This window comes from Chinchilla lanigera, unplaced genomic scaffold (genome assembly GCF_000276665.1).
Source record: "Chinchilla lanigera isolate Chin_1 unplaced genomic scaffold, ChiLan1.0 scaffold00002, whole genome shotgun sequence".
NCBI lineage: Eukaryota > Metazoa > Chordata > Mammalia > Rodentia > Chinchillidae > Chinchilla > Chinchilla lanigera.
Window position 1 is genome coordinate 24250164 of NW_004955403.1, and position 21105 is coordinate 24271268.

Genomic DNA, 21105 nt, shown 5'->3' on the forward strand with positions numbered 1-21105 from the left:
CTGCTTTTCAGAAGCTAATATTTCATTACACACACACACATACAGACACACACAACCACACAGCCACACAACCACTCTGTTTATGTATTCATCTGCCAGTGGACATTTGAATTGCCTCTGCCTTTTGACAGTTGTGGATAATGCTGCTATTAACACGTATGTATACAAGGGTGTACAGATATATCTTTCAGCCCCTGCTTTTTCATCTCTTTTGGGTATATATGCAGAAGTGGAATTACTGCATTATGTGATAATTCTAGGTTCAGTTTTTGGAGGAATTACCGTGCTGTTTTCCACAGTGACTGCACCATTTTATATTCTACCAACACTGCATAGGGTTCCAGTTTCTCTGCATCCTCACCTATACTTGTTATTATTTTTTTCCTGAGAACAGCCATCCCAAAAGCTGTGAGTGTATCTCAGTGTTTTGTTTTGCATTTTGCCAATGACTAAAGGGGTAAAGCATCTTTTCAATGTGCTTATTGGCCAGTTGTTTATCTGCACTGAAGAACTGTCTATTTAATCCGTTTGCCCATTTTAAAATTGTATTACTTTGTCATTTTATTTTTAAGTTGAAAGATCCAGCTTTATGACTGCTTACAAATGGGAAGTCAGGATTAGTCTATTTTTCTTTCCTGTTATTCACAGCTAAAGAGAAAACAAATCCCTTTGCTTAGTTGAAGACAATACAGAGTATATGACTCATTTTAAAATTATGAGGTTGGTATGCTCAATGTTTAACTAGCTGTCTGGAAAAAGTGTTTAAACGTGCATCACATGCTGAAATTTGAAGTGCTTGAAGAAATAGCTGCGTGGCTTTTACTGGCCACCTCCTCTGCCCCTGCTCCTCCCGGCTCTTCACCCCTGCCCAGCCCTGCCATGAGTGCCCCCTGCATGCTGTGTTCCATTACTTCTCCTTCCAGGGTGGGTAGAAGCACCCTTTTCTTAGCATTTCTTTTCCATGCCTTCCCACCATGGCCATTTGGGCTCCTTCTCTTACCTTTTGCCTCATTAAAGTTAGGTTTTTATACTATTTAAAGGCTCTAGCAATTGAGTAAATAAGAAAAGCTAGAATCTTTCCCCACAAAGGGTGCATTTGGTTACAAGTATGAGTGCTCAGTACTTTGTAAGACAAGAATGGGCCATCCACTGCAAACCTGTTGAATTGGTCTTTGAAGCAATGGTCTCCCACAAACAACGTATGTTACTCCATAGGAGCGTGGAAAGAAAATGTTAAACTTCCTATTTAGTTATATCTATATGTTTTTATCTCATGAAAATATTCCTGTTAATATATAAGTGTAGTAATATAAGTTATGTAAGTACAGGAATATAAGTTTATAATTTTAGAATATCCATGCATTTATTGATGATGTGGTTTAAATTTTTATTACTCATTTGTGAAATCAAAAACATTTTGGAAGTGGCTTGTGTAGCTGATTTGTTTTTTATTGGCCATTTTAACAAAGATTGCTTTGAATTCCACTGTAAAGGAATAAATATAGTGCCCAAACAATCAGATTTTTAAAGGTTGTACATTCTGTATCTTTTGTAGACCCTCCGTTACATAGCACTGCTCTATATGCTGATGAAGAAGAATTTTCCAAACACTGTGGATTATCTGTCCCCTCAACTCCTCAGAGAAAAGGAAAAAAGAAAAAGTATGATATTTCAACCAACTGTTTATTTATGCTTGATGGGATTTCTGAGCAACTCTTTAAAATAGAAGCTAATAAAACTAAAGTATTTTTTAAGATCTTTTGAGCTTGGTGTTGTGGTGCATGCATGTGGTGTAATCCCAGCACTTGAGAGGCAGAAGCAGAAGGATTGTCATGAGTTCTAGGCCAGCCTGGAATACAGTGACACCCTGTCTTAGAAAACGAAACAAAAAAATCTTTTGAACCAACTTGTTATATTTTCCCTCAAGAGACCTGGGACATAAAAACTTAATTTTTCAGTAATTGACTTTACTTACAATATTATAATCATTGACATAATAGACACCCAATTATCTGTCTTTATGGGGTTGAGTTAAGTTTATAAATCAGACTAAAGGAAATGGATATATGTATGATGATGCACAAATATCTGTATCTATTTGTCTAAGGTCTTTGTATCCTTTAGTGCTGTTGTTTGTTTTGTTCATATAAACTTGGTACATTTCTTAAGTTTATTCCAAGGTAATTTATCTTTTCCGTTGATATTAGGCAGTTATAAGTGAGGTCTTCTATTTTATCTTCTCTGTTGTAATTGTCTGTGTGAAAGCTAAGAGTTTCTTACATTAAGTCTTTACTATTTTTTAATTCAAATTTATAAGTTATTAATCATTACCTCTTTGCCAAATACTAGATATTGGAAAATAAAGATGAACGCTTTGTGCTTAAGAATATCCTCTTACGATGTTGTTTGTCCATTGTGGAATGATGCAGTAACCCCGCTTGCTTTGGCCTCTCTGCTGATCTTCCCATTCCTTCCTCTGCTCTACCTCGGGCTCTGCCTGGACCATTTGCTGCACTTGGGTTGCTGTTCCTCCTGTGTCTGCATGGCTTGGTGCCATGCTTCCTTCTGAATTTCAAATGTCACTTTATCACAGAGTCTACTCGGATACTTCCCAGAAAAAGTACTCTTCTTTATCAGTATATTTTCTCTACTCAGTCCTTTTTCTCAGAGCATTTATATCTTGATATTTATGTTACCTAAAGACAGAGTTTACTGCTGCTCAGCAGGTTCCTGGAACACAGTCTGGCACACAGTAGACAGTGAATATTCAAATTCATTCTTCGCGTGTGCAGTTTGTGACGTGGCTGAGAGGTGACTAACTGTGGACCACCTGTGCTGGGAAAGATTTGACCTCAGATGGCAGGTTCAGAGTAACCCACCAGGCAGCTCTGGGAGAAGGACTGCCTCCTGAAAGAGTCCTGTGTTGGACAGAAATGCCCAGGCCCTAATTTCGCCACCGTTCTGTTACTGTCTGGAGACTACTCACAAATGCTGCGCTGGATCCTGAGGGCTCTGCAGCCGGAGCCCATCACTTCACTCCAGCGGGTCTGAGCAGCATGCCCTTGTGGCTGTCTCCCAGCTGCTTCTGGCTGTACCCTTTGATTTCCTTCCTAGCATTTTCTTCTCTTGAACACTGCATTCTATCTATACTCTGTTTTACTTTTTGAACATGCCAGGCTGTTTTGTATCACCATGCTTTTACATTTCCATTTCTTTCTGCCTCAGAGGCCTTTCCCTGTACTTCTTTGCCTGGAAAAGTATTTTCAAAAGTCAGCCGAGTATCATAGCCATGGTACTTTGTTAATTCTCCAGCCATATATCCACATCTTCTCTGTGAGATACTTGCTAAGTTATTCAGTATTATCTTTGGTCTTAGGCATTGAACCCTTTAAAGGGGGGGCCTTTTCCCTCATTTTTAAAATAATGATATTCCTCACATTTGTGTTCTGAGGTTGATGTTAAATATATATTTATCAAATTGAATTAAAAGATGAATTCTCTTCCATCAGAAGTTAGAGTTATTTTGTCCTTTTATAGGATAAAAGAAGTATTCCCTTCTGTGTTACATAATGATGAGGCTAAAATCAACTTTTTTTGGAGCCAGAGTCTCACTGCATACCTCAGGCTGGCCTTGAACTCACATTTCGTCCAGGCTGGCCTTGAACTTGAAGCAGTCCTCTTGCCTCAGCTTCCAAGTGCTGGGATTGCAGGCATTTGTTATCACACCTGGCTTGGATTAGCTTTTAATATTGTTGATGGCTCACATTTCTGGGACTAGTAAAGAAAGATGCAATTCGCAGGACCACAAAGTGCTGCAGGAACGGATTGTTATTACTTGTCAAGACGAACTGATGTGACCTACAGGTAGGAAGATACAGGAGAAGACCAGTCAATCTAGGAAGGTGACTGGGCCGCCCATGACAAGGAGGGTATCTCTTCATTATATTGAGCTTGTTTTCATGTTAGGCAAACAACCTGTAGAAGATTGAATAAAAGTGGATGTATGTAAAATATTGGTGGCTTGTTCTTTGGTGCAGTTCGAATACTTCTGAAAATGAAGCAAGTGAAGATGACTCTGTAAAAATTAGTGCAAAAAAGGTATGTAGAAGCATTCTTTTCTACCTTAATTTATAAGATAGTTCATATTTTATTTAGATTGGGTGCAAATAGAGAAAAATAAACTGTTTCATCTCCTGTTTAGTACAAATAGAGAAAATGTTCGGTAGCTACACTTTTCATGGAGAAAACATGTTTTAGGCAATGCTTTTATAATAGTGAAATATTTTTATCTGAAGTGTTTTTACTAAAGAGATCTCAGATCTCTTATGTACCTAGTCAGTTTTCATATTGCTTGTATTCGTGATGTGCAAAGGTAGAGAGATTTGTGGGGGAGATTTACTTGGAGCTCTTTAATCTAGGTTTCATGTCCTGTCCACTAACCATGTTGCCATCCATGTAGTATGTTCAGTTTTCAAGTTAGAAATGAGAACTGTGAATTCTACAGTTTTCTACCACTACAGTAAAATCATAAGGATTTGTTCTTTCTAAGCTTGTGATGCTGTTTCCTTCATAGCTAAAAAGAAAAATCAAGCCCCTTAGTTTTGAATCTGAAAGTGGTGACGAAGGTGACATAAGAAGAAAAGTTAAATCAGCAGAGAAAATCAGCACACAGAGGCATGAAGCTGCTCCTGCGCTGGCATCTTCAGACCCTTCAGAGAAACCAGCTGGACCAGTGACTCCTAAAAGGACAGAACCCCTCAGGGCCCAGTCCTCTGCTGACAAAGAGACGATGCAAAGTCTACCGGTAAGAGTGTCTGCCATTTCTTTGGAGAGACAGAACAGCCTGCTGAAAAATGCTTCCGGGGAGCCAGGCGTGGTAGCGCACACCTGTAATCCCAGCACTCGGGAGGCTGAGGCAGGAGGACTGTTGCAAGTTTGAGACCAGCCTGGGCTACAAAGTGAGCTCAAGGCCGGCCTGAACTGCATAGCGAGACCCTGTCTCAAAAAGACAAAAACAAACAAACAAACAAAAAAATATGCTTGAGGGGAAAAGAAAGCATTTCTTTTTTTCCTTCATTTCTTCTCAAAGGTAAACTTTAAATTTTTTTATTATAAAAATGTTTGAGAAAATCTAGGCAACATGGAAAGGAAGATAAATTCACCTGGAAGCCCATAACCCAGAGATGTCCAGCGTGGTTTTCTGTGTGTCCTCTTCAGTCCTCTCACTGGGCTGTGTGACAGTAAATGTGATCATCTGTAATGTAATCGCTAGGTATTCTACAGTGTCATTTTAGTGGATGCAGATAGCGCTCCTTTCATGGATGCTCCATAGTTCAGTTCATCTCTTACTGGTAACGACTGCCATTTAGCAACTTGAAGTGCTTTGTTTAATTTCTTTACAGCTAAACCTTTGCACACACTTGTGATCGTTTCCTTAGAAAACTACTGCTCTGATAAGATTTCTGGGTCATATTTGATCTACAGTTCTTGATGTACAATGTCTTTTGGTCAAACTCTCAATATGTCCTTGTATTAATTCAGTTACTTTCATGTTTTGGGTAAATAATTTATTCTCAAATTTGAAAAAAATTTAATTATAATGAAGTCCCTGTTCCCCAGTCTTCCACTTCCCACCTTACACCCCCTAAACACAGACAGGCAACCTTGTAATTGGTTTCTTCCAGAGTTTCCTTCTGCACAGAGGAATGTGTTTGTTTATTTTGATTTCCTTTTTTTTTTTTATCATAAACAAGTATATACCTGTTGTCTGGCTCTTTTTGGTCTGTCTTAGTGAACACCCATGTGCACTTGAACTTGGGGCTGCAGGGTGTAGTTGTGAGTGACCTCACGTTGGTAAGGTCAGGTTGACTGATAGTGTAGCTCAGATGTTATGTTTGGTTGTGATTGTGTTGGTAAGGTAGCTGATGGTCTGATCTATCAGTTGCATGGAGGAGGTATTTTTTAACATCACACTTTTATGGATTTTCTTTAGTTCTTTGACTTGTCTTGCCCTGTCTAGTTTTGTTTGAGGTTGGTTGTTCTTGTTTTTGTTCTTGTTCTTGTTTTTTTTGAGATGAGGCCTTGCTGTGATGCTCAGGTTGGCCTTAAATTTGTGGGCTCAGCTGGGCATGCCAGCACAGATATGTAATCCCAACACTTGGGAGGCTGAGGCAGGAGGATCACTGCAAGTTTGAGGTCAGCCTAGGCTACATAGTGAGCTGAAGGCTAACCCAGACTGCATAGTAAGACCCTGTCTCAAAAGGGATAAAAAAACAAGAAACAAACTTGTGGGCCTGACTGATCCTTCCACCTCAGCGTCTTCAGTAGCTGACTATACAAGTGTGTGTCACATACCCAGCTGCTTTGAAGTTTTGAGATATTTTCCCCAAAAACTCTTTATTATTTTAATTATTATTTTTAATTTAAAAATTGTGGATACATTTGTGGGATACAGTGTTGCCTTTTTTTTGTTTTTGTTTTTCCGGTACGGGGAATCGAACTCTTGACCTTGCGCTTGCCAGGTAGGCGCTTATGCTGCTGAGCTAGATCCCCAGCCCCCCAGTGTTGCCTTGATATATGCACACAGTATGGAATAATAAAATCAAGTTAATTAGAGTGTCTACCACCTCACCCCTTTTTGTGGTGAGACATTTGAAGTTTGCCCTTGTAGGTATTTTTTGAAATTCCTTATTTACTGTACTCTACTAAGCTGTGCAGCAGATCTGAAATCAGTGTGCTTCCTGTCTAACTGAAACAAACCTTTTAATTAACCTGTCGCCGCTCTCTTGCATTCGTACTCTTATAGTCAGCATGTTCTTATTCAGTTTCACAGTGTCTGTCTTTTAATTGAATTGTTTGGTTCATTTACTTTTTATGCAGTTATTGATACAGTCAGGTTGATGTCTACCATCTTGCTATTTTTCATCTGACTCTTCTGTTTTTGTACTTGTATTATTCCTCTTATAAAAGTCCATTTTAAAAACATAACTTTAGAGCCAGGTGGTGGCACACACCCATAATCCCAGCACTCAGGAGGATTGCCATGAGTTCAAGGCCAGCCTGGACTACATAATGTCTCAACCCCTCCCCCTAGGTATAGATGTATGTATGTATAAAACTTAAACTATAGTAGGTTCAAGTAGGTTCAGTTCTTACACTGTTTTCCGTTTACCCCCTTTTATGTTGTTTTCTTGTTAATTCTGGATTAATTTAGTATTTTTTAGTATTTTGTTTTCTCTATGGCTTCTTAGCTATGCCACTATTTCTTTTAGTTGTTACCCCTGGGTTAAAAATGTACACCTTTAACATGTCCTCGACGCGGCCACAATTCATATGTCTCCATGCTGGGTGGCTCTGAGTCACCGGTGGGCATGCATGACAGTCCCATTGGGTGGCATGGGACAGGCCCATAGGGTGGTGGAAGCTGCTGGATGGGACAGTCATGCATGTTTCACCGGCGGCCCAAGCCAGCAGGAATATGTTAAATTAGCAAAGCCTATTTAGAATCTGTGTGTTACAACTTCATCTATCCCTACTTCCTGCTTTCTACCTGGAAATTTCATACATGTAATTACATAACAATGTCAAAATTCCATTTTTCCATCCCACATCTTCTGTTCTTCCACTTCATCTGCTTTGCTTGTATATATATTATAAATCTTATCTTACAATATTATGATTTTTGTTTGCAGTGGTTGTCTTGTATGAAATTATAAAAAGTCTTTCATTTCGTACCCATTTATTTTTCTTTTCCAGTTCTTTTATTGCCTTCCTTTAGATGTATGCTTCCATCTGATACCTTTTCCTTCAGCCTGTAGAACATCTTCTAGCATTGCTAGATTCTCTCAGGTTTTATCTGAAAGTGTCTTTATTTCACCACTAATTTTAAAGGATATTTCACTGGATATAGATCTTCAAATTGACAGTTTTTTCTCCAGCTCTTTAAATATGTTACTCTGCTGTTTTCTGGTCTCCCTTGTTTCTGACAAGTCAGTAAGTCTTGTCCGGTTCTTATGTACATTTTCAGCGTCCTTCATCTGTAGATTCTTTTGAGATTTTTTCTTCGGTTTTCAGCATATTAACTATGACATATGCCTAGATGTATCATATTTATCTCCCGCGGGGTTTGCTGAGCTGCTCAGTGAAGCCAGGAGAAGTTTAATCATTATTTTTTCCAATAGTATTTCTGCCAAATTATCAGTATTTCTGCCAAATTTGAATTTTTATTAGACAAACTTTAGATCACTAGGTACCATATTTTCCTCCGGTCCTGAGATTCTGATCCCTTGTGAAATCTCTACTTTCTCTTAAGCTAAACATTGGATACATTTTTGTTGCTGTGTCTTCAAGTTCACTGACTATTCTATAGCCATTTATAATACGTAGTTAAATCCATATGGAGTGGCTGAACAGTGCCTCCTAAAGATACACCCGCATCCTGATTCCAGACTATCCTGATTTACATGGCTGGGCCACAGATGTAATCATAAGTCTGCTCATACGAGAGGTAAAAGACTAAACCATACAGAGGAGAGGATGATGTGAAGACAGAGGCAGGGACTGGGTGATGCAGCCCTAACCCTAGGAAGGCCACAGCCACCAGAAGCTAGAAGCGATAAGGAATGAATTTTACCCCTAGGCCCTTGAAGCAAGTGCTGTCCTGCTGATACCTTGGCTTTAGCTCCATGAAGACTGATTTCAGACCTTCGAACTGTGAGAGGATAAGGGCTAGAGTGTGGCTTAGTGGTGTAGCACCTGCCTAGAGTGAGCAAGGCCCTGCATTCCATCCACTGCAAAAACCAAAAAGCCCCACACAACTGTCTGCTGTCGTTGTATCCCTTGCTGTTAATTTAGGCCAAGTTTGTGGTAGGTTGTTATAGTAGCCATAGAAAACTGATACACCACCTAATACGTTTTTTCTTTTTAGTTATATGCTTTTTGGTTCTAGAATTTATGTTTGGTTCTTTTTATAGTTTCTGTTTCACTGATGCTGTATTAGTCAGCTTTCCTGGTGCTAGATTGAATACCCGACACCTGCAACTTAAAAGAGGCCAGGCCATTAGCTCACAGGGTAGTCCTCAGAGGCCAGGAAGCAGAGAGAGAAGCAGTGCGGGAAGGAGGGGCCGTGGGCCATATGCAGTCCCTAAGGCCACGCCTCCATGACCCCCAGACACATCCAGAGGTGTGTTTCACTAATCTGTGCATTTCTTCATCCCCTCAAATGGGCACATCATGGTTAATGGTCACAGATGAGATTGTCTAGTGAGGCCACCATTTCAGTTACTTCCTTAGACATAATTATGATGGTGTCTATAAAGTATTTTCTAAATGCATTATCTGCCATTGTCGGGGTCTTGTTTGGGTTAGTTTCTGTTGTATTTTTTTTTCTGTCATTTCTATGGATCACATTTGCCTGTGTGAAATTTTAAATCTCGTACTTTTTAATTGTGTAATAGACATTGTCAGTGATAGGTTGTTGATTGAACTTTGTATCTTGTGAATAGTGTTACCTCTTGTTCTAGCAGGTGTAGCTGATTACTTGCTGATCATCTCGATGTTCTGTAGGCTGAATTTTTATCTATTGTTTGGGTCAGCTTGTGGAATGCCTAAGGCACAGGTGGTGAATTTATGGCACCTGTGCCACAGGGGGCTGTCTGTATCATTGAAAGCTCTAAAAGATTCCCTGTGACTGGCCTAAGGTGTTTCCTAAGTGTCTGTAACGTAGCGAGACTCAGCGCTGTATTAGTTTTCTAATACAGTGTTACATAACAAGTTACCACCATCTTAGTGGCTTAAAACAGCTTACATTTTTATCTCACAGTTTCTATAAGTCAAAGTCTAGGCTCGACTTAGCTGGCTTCTCTGCTTAGGGTCTTGAAAAGCAGAAATCAAGATCTACCCAGGACTGAAATCCCATTAGACTCCTCATCTACAATTTTTCAGATTGTTGGGAGAATTCAATTTCTTGAGTTGGAAGACTAAGGTCCCTGTCTTCTCATTAGCAGCAGGCAGGGGTCGTCTCCACGCCTTCATGGTGCCCTCAGGTGCTGGTGGCCCTCTCCCAGGATGGCAGCCAAAGACTCTCTTCAGGCTACTACAGGGTTTCCCTAATCCTGAGAGCGGTGGTCCTGTCATGCTCACAGGTACCGTCCGTACTGAGCGGGGGTCGCCTTAGACTTCTGCTGAGCACAGCCTCCACTCTGTCTCCCTGCTGAGTCTCATCAGAGGTTGGTTTTGGGCTTTATTTGGGTGGTCTAGAGTAGGCCTAACTCTAGGGCAGTGATTCTCAGCCTGTTTTTGTGATTGTCCTCCCTAAGAAGCCTTTTAGATAGTCATGTTTCCTCCAAGTCACTCTCACTCCCAAATATAAAATTAAACTAATGCCACAATGACACTGTGTATTACTTTGTGGTCTGCGACCCTTTGACCTAAGATTTTCTTATATCTTCCCCCTCAGAACCAGGTTTGCCCTGGTCAGAGCAGCTGGCCCTGTGTAAGAATGCATGCTTGAGTTTATGACTCTTACCCTAAGTATGATCTTCCTGCCTGACAGACAGGGGTGGGCGTCCAGACATGGACACCTTCTGAGTGTACCTTTTGTCAGGGAACCCAGTCGTACATTGCTTATTGTCTGATGCCTGAGTAAAGTTGTACCTCTTCCCCCATTTCATGGTTGTTTATGAGAAGAGTGTTGACTTAGGACAACTCCTCAAAAGCTATGATTGCAGGAGCCAGAATGTGCCACCCCAAAATATATTTCTTTTGCATATTTCAAGCTGATTTTTCTGAGAAATTGGAGACACAGAAGTAGCTCTGAAAAGGTATGGGTTTTTTTAGTTTTGTTTTTGAGACAGGGTCTTGCTATATAGTTCAGGCTGGCCTTAAAGTCACTATGTAGTCCAGGCTGCCTTGGAACTCGTGGCAGTCCTCCTGTCTCAGCTTCCCAGTGCTGGGATTATATGCGTGCGCCACCATGACTGGCAATCTATGGTTTTGCAAAAGCAATTTGTATCTATAAAAGGAATCTACATATCAGGAAGTAGGAGGCAACTTATGTGAGAGACTTTTACCAAAGGACCACTGTTACTAACTCCACATTTCCTTCTCAGAGTGTCTGTGGCCTCCCCCTCTCAGAAGCTCAGGATCCTGTTCCTTTCTTAGCTCAGGTCCCATGTTTTGTGGGCTTCCTGTGGGTGGGCCCTTATGCGTGTATTGGTAATTAAATACGGTTTTTCTCCTGTTGATCTGTCAATTTTTTTGGTAGCCCTCACAAAGAACCTAGAATGGTGGAGGGGAGCCATTTTCTCCCTCCTGTGTGGGCTTTAAGAATTGGTTCTTGGGTCAGGGATGTAGCTCAGTGGCACAGCGCCCTCCTGGCAAGTGCGAGGCCCTGAGTTGGATTCCTGGTACTAAAAAAAAAAAAAAAAAAAAAAAAGAAGTGGTTCTTAAAGAGTCTGTGAGCAGAAATTTGAGCTGATACTTAAATATTAAAAGTTCAACTTCCTCCATTGCAATAATTGTTAAAAGTCAACAGGAAGTTTCACTGTTTTATTTTCTACAGTGTTCTGTTATATATTTGTACCACTAATATTAATTTAGAACTGAGAATTTTAGCTTAAATATTGACTGATGGTTTGATAATACTGTCTTCCTTTCCTTTCTTTGATCTTTTTGCTTTCCATTGGGGGTGGTGGTTCAGTCAGGGTCTCACCATGTAGTCTAGGCTGGCCTTGAAGTTGCAGTCCTCTTGGAAAGCCTCCTAAAGGTTGGGATTACAGGCCACTGAACCTGGCTTGATAATAATGTGTTAGTTCTTATGTTTTAAGTACAAGCTTTTCTTAAATAAAAATCTATGGTTTTAATTTTTTCGGTAGAAAATTCAGAAAAAAGGGAAGATATCTCCTGGCAAAAGGAAGAAAGCAAGAAGTGAAGCCATAGACTCAGGTACAAGATGGTATTTTACACTTTGACACTTACTCAAGGATTTCATGAGGAAAGGTTTATTATTTGTTAAAGTAGCAAATTGTAAGTTCATACAGTTGCCACTTCTGAAAAGTAACATATGACTTTGGAGCAACCTTGTTTTCTAATGTCATGAAAAATTTCTACAAGCCGTAAAGAAGATCAGCAGGAGAAAAAGTTCTGAGAGAACTGTACAGTATATATTTATATACCCATCACTTAGATTTTACACTTAACACTTTATTACACTTGCTTTATCACTTTCTGTTCATTAAGCACTTTATAGTTTACCTGAGGGTTACTAGGGGAGCTCGCTTCTTTCTGTAGTGACTTTACTGAGCGTCCCTTGGTCAGCTGTCATTTCAACCACTTGATTCTTAACCCTGAATAAACTTGATAAAATTGCTGTTTTTATATTTGTTACATTATCTAGTAAAAATTAACAAAAAATGTGCACTTTTTGGTCATCCTGTATTTATGTAGCTAGACTAGTAAGTGGTTAATACACTCCGTTTTTTAAAATGTCTTAAAAATAAACAACAGAGGTCAGTAAACTTCTCCTGAAAATACTTAGCTCACACATCATTAACTCAGTAGAGTTCAGTGTTTACAATTTTTTCGGTTAATATAAAATATTCATACAATGAAATGCCTCGATCTCAAGTGTGTAATCACTTGAGTTTTGAAAGTGCAGTTATATGTGAAACTCAAAGCACTATCAAAGTCTAAACGTTTCCCATTACTCTAGAAAGTTTCCCTTGACCTCAGTCAATCCTCACTTCCACATCCCAGGAGGCAATTTCTTTGGGAATTCCACAGATTAATTTTGCACATTCTGTAGTGTCATGTAGATGGCACTGCCTCGTATGTACCCTGGAGATTCATCCGTACTGTTCTGAGTCACTTTTATTGCTGAGTGGTGTTCCAGTGCGTGACTACTGCATTTTCTCCAGTCTTTTATCGATGGATAAGTGAGTTGTTTCAGGTTTTGGCTATTAATAAACCCATTGTGAACATTTTCATACATATGTTTTGTAAACATGTTTTTATTTCTTTTAGGTAAATACAAAGGATATAATGGTTGAGTTATACGATGGGTGTATGTTTAATTTTACAAGAAACTGTCAAACTTTAGAGACTGTTTTTCCCAAAGTAGTTGTATAATTCCACACTCTCATCAGAAGCTATATGTTTGAAATGTTACTAAGAATATAAAAAACAACTTCATATAAATTTAAAGTAGATGAAAAAGAGACCCTCTACCTTGTAACACATTAATACCTAGAAAAATACAAGGTTAATAGAACTTTTAAAGAAAAAATCTAGAATAATCCTATAACTATTAAAGAAATTGATTAGTAGTTAAAGCTTTTCTATGAAAATAGGCTACTCAGAATCCTCAGTTATAGTATAGGTGTGTCTAACAGACATTTAAGAAACAGCTACTTCTAGCCTGTGAACAATGACACAAAAGATAGACCAGAAGAAACCTATGTGTGTGTGGAAATTTGATAAATGTATGACAGAGATAGTATTTACTGATCACTGGGGCTAGGTCTCCCCTATAGAAAAAGGAAACAACTTCTCTGACACAGCACACACATAAAAAGTAGTTCTACATGAATTCAAGACTTAAACATGAAAGTTAAAACTTCACAGTTTTTAGAGGAGATATGAGTTTATTACTGTGAATTGAGAAGGATTTCTTAAGTAAGACACAAAAATCTTAGTAGGTTTGACTTCATTAAAATTAAGGATTTCTACTTACCAAGAGACCATAAGGGAAGGCACAGGATGAAAAATAGGCTGAAAAGAAGATACTGCAACACATTCAACACATCACTCTTAAAAAGTGAATGAAAAGATAGCCTAGTAGAAAAATGAGCAGAAAACACCAATAGATTTTCACAGAAGAATAAACAGAATAAAGCAAACATCTGAAGAGTCCATTTGTAGCTTTCTATTATCATAACAAAGTACCTAAAGTAATCAATTTACAATATAAAAGAAAAGGTTTTATTTTGGCTCGCAGTTTTGGAAGTTTCAGTTCATGGTCAGTTGGCTCCTTGAGGAGTGGTAAGTCCACACATCATAGTGGAAGCGCATGGCAGAGCAAAACTGCTCGGCTTATGGCCAGGCAGCAGAAGAGAAGAGGAAGAAGGGAGCAGGATACTACCGTCCTTTCCGGGCATCCTCGCAGTGACCTAAAGACCTTCTGTGAGGCCCCACTTCTTAAGAGTTCTACCGCCTCTGAATAGTGCTGTGAACACCTGGGCCTTTTAATTGAGAAGTCTAAACTACAGCTATAGTGAAGCACCCTTTTGTACCTACTAGACTGGTAAATATTTTAGTTTTTCTGTTCCATACTATTTAACGAGATAGTCCTCAGTGGAAATCCTTAACCAATATAGCTAGAAGGAGATATAATTACTTTGAAAATCATTTTGGCAACCCTCTGGTAATGTTGAAAATGAGCAAACTTTAAAAATCCAGCATTCACTGGTGAGTGTGTTCACTAGAAATTCTTGTACCTCTCCATGAAGCATGTATATAAGTGCTCCTAGCATTATTTTTATGCTAGCAAAACCTATCACAGTAAAATTGATAATTGTAGTATATTTATGCACTGGAATAGAATACAAAAGTAGAATTTTCACTTTCATATAAATATAATATGGTCAAAAACATGCAAAACTCAACTATACATTGTTTAGGATTATGTAGTAAAATTTAATAATATGATAGCCACATGCAGTAAAATTTAATAATATGATAGCCACAAACTTCAGAATAATGGTTACCTTCATGGTTGCCGGGGGGTGTATTTGCCGAGGAGGGATTCAAGGTACTTCAGTGTCTGTTAGTGTCTCTTCATCAAGCTGTGTTGTAGGCCCATGGGCATCCTTTTTATTATTCATTCATCTTTATATCTCACACACACATAAATGGTATTGTGTATGTAAAATAAAGCATAATAAAAATGTTGATGCCAAAATAAAAAGTTTAAGTTAAAAAAGAATAAACAAGTTGTAGATATTGGCTCTTAAACTTTTTAGAAAGATCTTTATTAGCCTTGAGAATTTAAGGAAGAATTTATGTGGAAGTATTATTTTCTAAAAGCCAGACCATTTTTCACAGATTATTTGTTTTTCTAAGATCCCTGGTAAGCTGAGTAAGGTGAGTAGGCAGGGATTTGCGTCCAAGGGGATGTGGCTGAATTGAGGTTAGCAGCATGTGGGTCTTCCTACAAGCACTGTCAGAGTAGCACTGGCTAATTTCTGCTCCTACTTTTATCTATTTTTATAAATCAATAGCAACAAAACAGTGGAATGTTTACTATGTGCAGTCCTCACAATGAGGGTTTAATATCATTCTCACTTCAGTCCTCAGCTATGAAGTATAGGTACTATTGTTCTTCCCACTTTTACAGTGGAAAAAATTGAGACTTAGGCCAGAAAAGTTGTCTGATCTTGCACAGTCTTAAGTGTGCTCAGCTAGTATGTTGAGTATCCATTAGCGCATAAGAAACTACCACAAGATTTAGTGGTTTAACATAATAGTCAGAAAAATATGCTGTATAGATATTTGGGCTCTGGTCTGTTGTTGAAAATAAACTTGTACTGGTATACAGCTAGATTCTCTTTAGGTGTGACTCTAAATCCTTTTGTATTACATTTCAACGGTACTTGAATAGTTGGGCCACAAGGCCAACGGTATTTACTGTCTGGTAAGCATAGAAATTTGCCGCCTGCTAATTTGCAACCATCACCGTCTTATTTCCTTGCACTCCTGGTTGGGCAGTTTTGCTCATTTGGTGGCTGCACCAGGGCAGAAGTTCTGAAAAGGCTCCATTCATGTGTCTGGTGCCTGGGAGCTCCTGCGCATGATCTTTCGTTCTTTTCATGTGGTGAGCTTGGGCTCTCTTGTTGTTTGGTACGGAGTATCGCTATACATTACTACAGCTTTTTAAATTATTACACTGAGTAATTTGGTGTATTTATGCATGGCCTATCGTTTAGAGAATAATTTAGAAAATATAGTGATGGGGAAGAGCTTCATCAGCAGTTGTGTTGGATAACAGCAGATAAATAAGTGAGGCACAGCAAGGTACTTAGAGGTCATGATGCTTTTGTGGCAGTTAGTGACAGGAGAAGTAGAAGTTTGGGGACTGAACACAGCTCGCATGGGATTTTTCAGCAGTAGTTTTCTTAAGCAACTTTTGTTTTCGGCTTCCAGAACTGTCAATTTAGAGCCAAATTATGAATGGTCAGCATATTAAACTAATCTTTCTTACTATTCTAGATATTTCTGATAGTATGCATATTTGGTGTCTAGAAGGAAAGAAAACCAGTGACATTATGGAGTTGGATATTATTTTGTCTGCAGTTGAGAAAACTCTCCAAGAGTATAAGTAAGTCCTCTGATGTTGTCATACCTGGATCTGATAAATTTCCCTGAGACAGTGCTTTTGCTTGTCCCACAGTATTTAATATATAGTATTTTCATTATCATTGTTTTAGATAATTTTACATTTCCATAATATTCCAGGATACTTATATTTATTAGGTTAATTTCAAATTATTGGATCATCTACTCTAAACTGTGTTTCTGATAGACAGATCTTACTTGCATTTTCCTTTTGAAATAGTCATTTTCCTGCAGTGTTATTGGTTCTGCCATTGTGCTTATTTCCCCCAGGGCTTCTTGGTCCGTGTGTAGGAGGAAGCCACATCCCAGTCCCTGTCAGTTCCCCTGAGAGGGACGGAGGTGGATAAGCCCTAGGCTGGGAGTCTCAGTCACTCATGACACAGGAGGCTGTCAGGCCAGGACTTTGACACCCTCCAGAGAGGCAGCATAGGGCAGAGATGGACAGGAGGTCATTCTGTGGCTGGGGATTTGTCAGAGAATAGTGAGGAAGGAGACAGCTGCCCCCAGTGAGTCTCCACCTGTTCTTCTCCAGGCCTGTAATCACAGCCTGGTTTTATTCTTTCCTTCCTCTCCTCACCACTCTCCTCCCCTCCCTCCCCATAATAAATCCTAAAGTACAAAACAACAACACAGAGCTGTTACCAGAGGGGTGGGCTGGCCGAGTGAGCTGAGGGAGGTGGACCAGCCGGCCACGCCTTGAAAGCTGCTGGCCTCCCTGAGAGCAGCGCCCCAGGGCTGGCGGCCAGCAAGGGCGTCAAACGGGAGCCCCATGGGCATGGAGTCAGAGGAGTAAGGAACTAGCAGCTCTGGAGATAAACAGCACAAAGCCGGAGGACAGAGGCTACAACACAGTGCCTGGGAGACCACAGGGGTAGAAGAAAAGCAGGAAACAAGGACAAAGGAAGAACTCCTCTGAGCCACTCTGCATTTAAATCAGGGTATTTTTCACTTCTGCTCTAAGACTAAGTCTGGACCTCTCACAGTGCTCTGGGGATTTGTCCACCACCTGCCTCCACAAACAAGGCTGCCATCCTCAGCAAGGGGACTATGAAAATCCTGAAAGGCTGGACTTGCCTTTAAGCAGGAACGCCACATAACCCACTTGAGGCCTCACCGCCAATATCATGGTCCTGGACTTTATTTAGTAGAGCTTGTGTTCAGGGGGTTCTAAGGCAGTGTGGGGAAGAGCCAGTAAGGCCTGGCACAGTGCTCTGTGCAGAATCTGTGGGAGAAACCCTCTGTGCAGAATCCGTGGGAGAAATCCAGTGCTCTAGAATACGCTGGCAGGTGCTGGGCATCTGTGTCCCGCTAATCTTGGTCGCCCCATTCCTTGTCATTAGTCTAATCCCCTTGCTCTCAGATCCGTGCTGTGGTCTGCCCTGAAGACGTTTGGGCCAGAGTGCTGTCATCAGTGAAATCACATTTGCTCTCATTTGGAAAACCATTGTGTATTTTAGCCATTCCAGTAGGTGTGAAATATAAACGTATTCTCTTATTGTGGTAAAAACAAAGTGTACCATCAAGCATTTTTAAACGTTCAGTTTTGCATTTTGCATAACACAGCTCTAAAACTAACTCATTTTGCACAGCTGAAACTCCGCATGCATTAAACAATTCACCGTTTCCTCTTCCCCCCAGCGATCACTGTCCTACTTTCTGACTGTAAGTCTGATCATTCTAGGTGCCTCATATAAGTGGAATCAGGTAGTGTTTGTTCTGTGCCTGGCTTATTTCACTTAGCATAGTCTCCTGAGGGCTCATCCTTGTAGTTTGTGTCAGAATTACTCCTTGTTTTAGGCTGAGTAACATTGTATCATGTGTATCCTACATTTTCTTTGTTCATTTGTCAGTGAACACTTGAATTATTCTCACTTTTTGGCTACTGTGGACATTATGATGGACAGTGGTGTGCAAATGGTGTGAGTCCCTGCTTTTCATTCTTGTGGTTATATACCCAGTAATGGGGTTGTTGGGCCATATGATAATACTGTATTTAACACATGCACAATGGGGCTATAATTTGTATGTCTCCCTGCTAAGCAGCTTGAATCACCAGTGGTACATTCATGATTGTCCTATCAGGCAGCTTTTTATTAATTTTAAAAAGACCAATAAAAGTGATTAGGTGGTACAGACTGCCCCCTGGGACAGTCATGGATGTACCATCAGTGGTTCAAGCCAGAGGGAACATATTAATATTTTCCACTTTACCTTTCTACTATCAATACACAAGGACTCCCAATTTTTCTATATTCTTGCTAATTTATTTTCTAAATTTAAATTTTTTTTTAATTTTTTGATTTCTATATATAATTGTCATCTTAGTAGGTATAAAGTTGTTTTGTGGTTTTCATTTTCATTTCCCTTGTAATTAGTGTGATTCCCATATTCATGATGGACATTTGTGTATTTTATTTGAAGAAATGTCTGTTCATCTTCTTTGTCCACTTTCTAATTGGATTATTTTGTGTGATGGGGGGAGCTGAATTGTAGGACATTTTAAATACATTCTGGATATTATCCCTTTGTTAGGTATACAGTTTGCAAATATTTTCTCCCCTTCAGTGAGTTCCCTTTTCATTGTCTTGATTGTTTCCTTTGTGCAGTTTTTAATTTTAGTGTAATCCCATTTGTCTATCCATGCTTTTGTTCCCTTTGCTCTTGATATATTATACAAGAAATTATTACCAAGTCTGTCTTGGTTACTTTTCTCTCGTTGCTGAGACAAAATACCCAACACCCCAATTTAAGGAAGGAAAGGTTTATTTAGCTTACACTTTATAAAGATTTCAGTCCATGCTTGGCTAGCTCCAAGGCAGAGTGGCACATGGCAGAGGGCAATAGTTCTTGGCAGCAGAAAACAGCAAAAGCAACAAGAGCAAAAGGGAGAAATGGCAGCAGCAAGCAGCCTTTTTCCCTCCCTTACATTGTATGCAAACTACCCGCCCCAGGGCAGGTGTAGAACTCACATCCATAATTCCAACATTGGACTTTGAATCAGTCCTAAACTCTAGAAGCCCATCTCAGGACAGCATGAGGCTTTGGGGGGACGTCCAGACACAGACCATTACAAAGTCTCATGTCATGACGCTTTCCCCTAAGTTCTGTTTTAGGAGTTGTACAGTTGCAGATCTTCATGTCAGTATTTAATCTATGTTGAATTAGTTTTTGTATGTACATATAAAAGATAAAGGTCTAACTTCATTCTTCTGCATAGTTCACTTCTCCCAGCCTGCTGAAGAGACTGCCATTCTCCATTATGTACCCTTGGAACTCTTGCCAAAGATCATAAATACATATGTTTGTTAGGTTCTGGATTCTGTTTTGGTCCGACACGTCTGTCTTTCTGCCAGCACCGTCCTGTTTTGATAGTACGAGGCCTCCAGCTTTGTTTTTCTTTCCCAAGATTATTTTTGGTTATTCGGGGTCCTTAGATAGCTCATATGAGTTTTAGGATTTTTTTTCTATTAAAACTGCCACTGGAATTTTGATAGGGACTAGATTTAACCTGTGGATTGTTTGGGGGAGAATGGACATTTTAACAACATTAAATCTTCCAATCCACGAGCATGAACGTCATTTGTATCTTAGTTTTTCCACCAGCATTTGCTTTCTGCGTTTTTCTGTGAGTTTGCTATTTCTATAGTCGCTGGCCTACTGGGTGTAAAGTAGTATTTAGTCTTGGTTTACAGTTCCCTCGTGATTATTATTAAGGAACATCTTCTCATGTGCAGTGTAATCATGTATATATCTTCATGGAGAAGATGGGCAGTATGAGCAGAGAGATAATAAATTCTAAGGAAAAATCAAAAAGAAATGCTACAGATAAACAGAAAAACAGGGTACCGATTGGGTATCCCTTGTCAAAATGCTTGAATCCATAAGCATTTCAGATTTTAGCGACTTTTAGATTTTGGAATATTTACACAGATTTTACTGGTTGAGCTGCCGTAGTCCAAAACTATGACATCTGAAATGGAAGGAAACCTTCATGGGTATCTGTGAACTAAGAATACACAGTTTTCTCAAGATCTCATGTCACAGTTACTAAAGTAGACCACATTCTACAGAATACCCTTACCTAATGTAAAATGGAAATCATATGTCTGCTTTCAGGCCACTGTGGAAGTGAATTAGAAATCAGTAACAGATACCTGGAGGGTCTGAAAGTACTTGGAGATTATACAGCATACTTCCTAAGAACATATGGATCAAAGAAGAAATTATAAGAGAAATTTAAAAGTATTTTGCACAAGGTGAAAATGAAAACAGATTATCATAATTTGTGGGACACAATAATAAGAGTGCCCCAGTCATCTAATTTTTCACTTTAGCACTAGGAAGAGTAAATTAAGACTGGTGTAACCAGAAGTGGAAAATAAAAATTAGAGTCGGAATCAGTGAAATCAAAAACAGTTACTCAGTAGAGAAAAATCAACAGCATCAAAAGCTGGTTCTTTGAAAAAAAATCAATAAAAATAAGCCTCTAGCCAAGAGGCTTTTTTTCTGAAAGAAAAAAAAAAGACAATACAATTTATTAATGTCAGAAATGAAAGAGACATTATTATACATTTGGAAACTGTATGAATAGCAAAAGGTTACTAAAGAAATACTATAAATAACTTTATGCCTATAAGTTTGATAACTGCAATGAAATGGACTAATTCCTTGAAAGGCAGTTTGGTACAACTGAAAAAAAGTAAGTTGTTTGCATGA

General features: G+C 39.3%; 1 protein-coding gene across 1 annotated transcript in view; it reads left to right on the top strand.

The window, feature by feature from the left end:
* Cenpu (centromere protein U) overlaps positions 1-21105 on the top strand; it is a 33435-nt gene that overhangs the window by 4967 nt on the left and 7363 nt on the right. The window contains exons 4-8 of the mRNA XM_005373484.2: positions 1556-1661; positions 4038-4098; positions 4574-4804; positions 11874-11943; positions 16264-16372. Of these exons, the coding sequence (XP_005373541.1) occupies positions 1556-1661; positions 4038-4098; positions 4574-4804; positions 11874-11943; positions 16264-16372 (577 nt within the window). The remainder of the gene's footprint in view (positions 1-1555; positions 1662-4037; positions 4099-4573; positions 4805-11873; positions 11944-16263; positions 16373-21105) is intronic.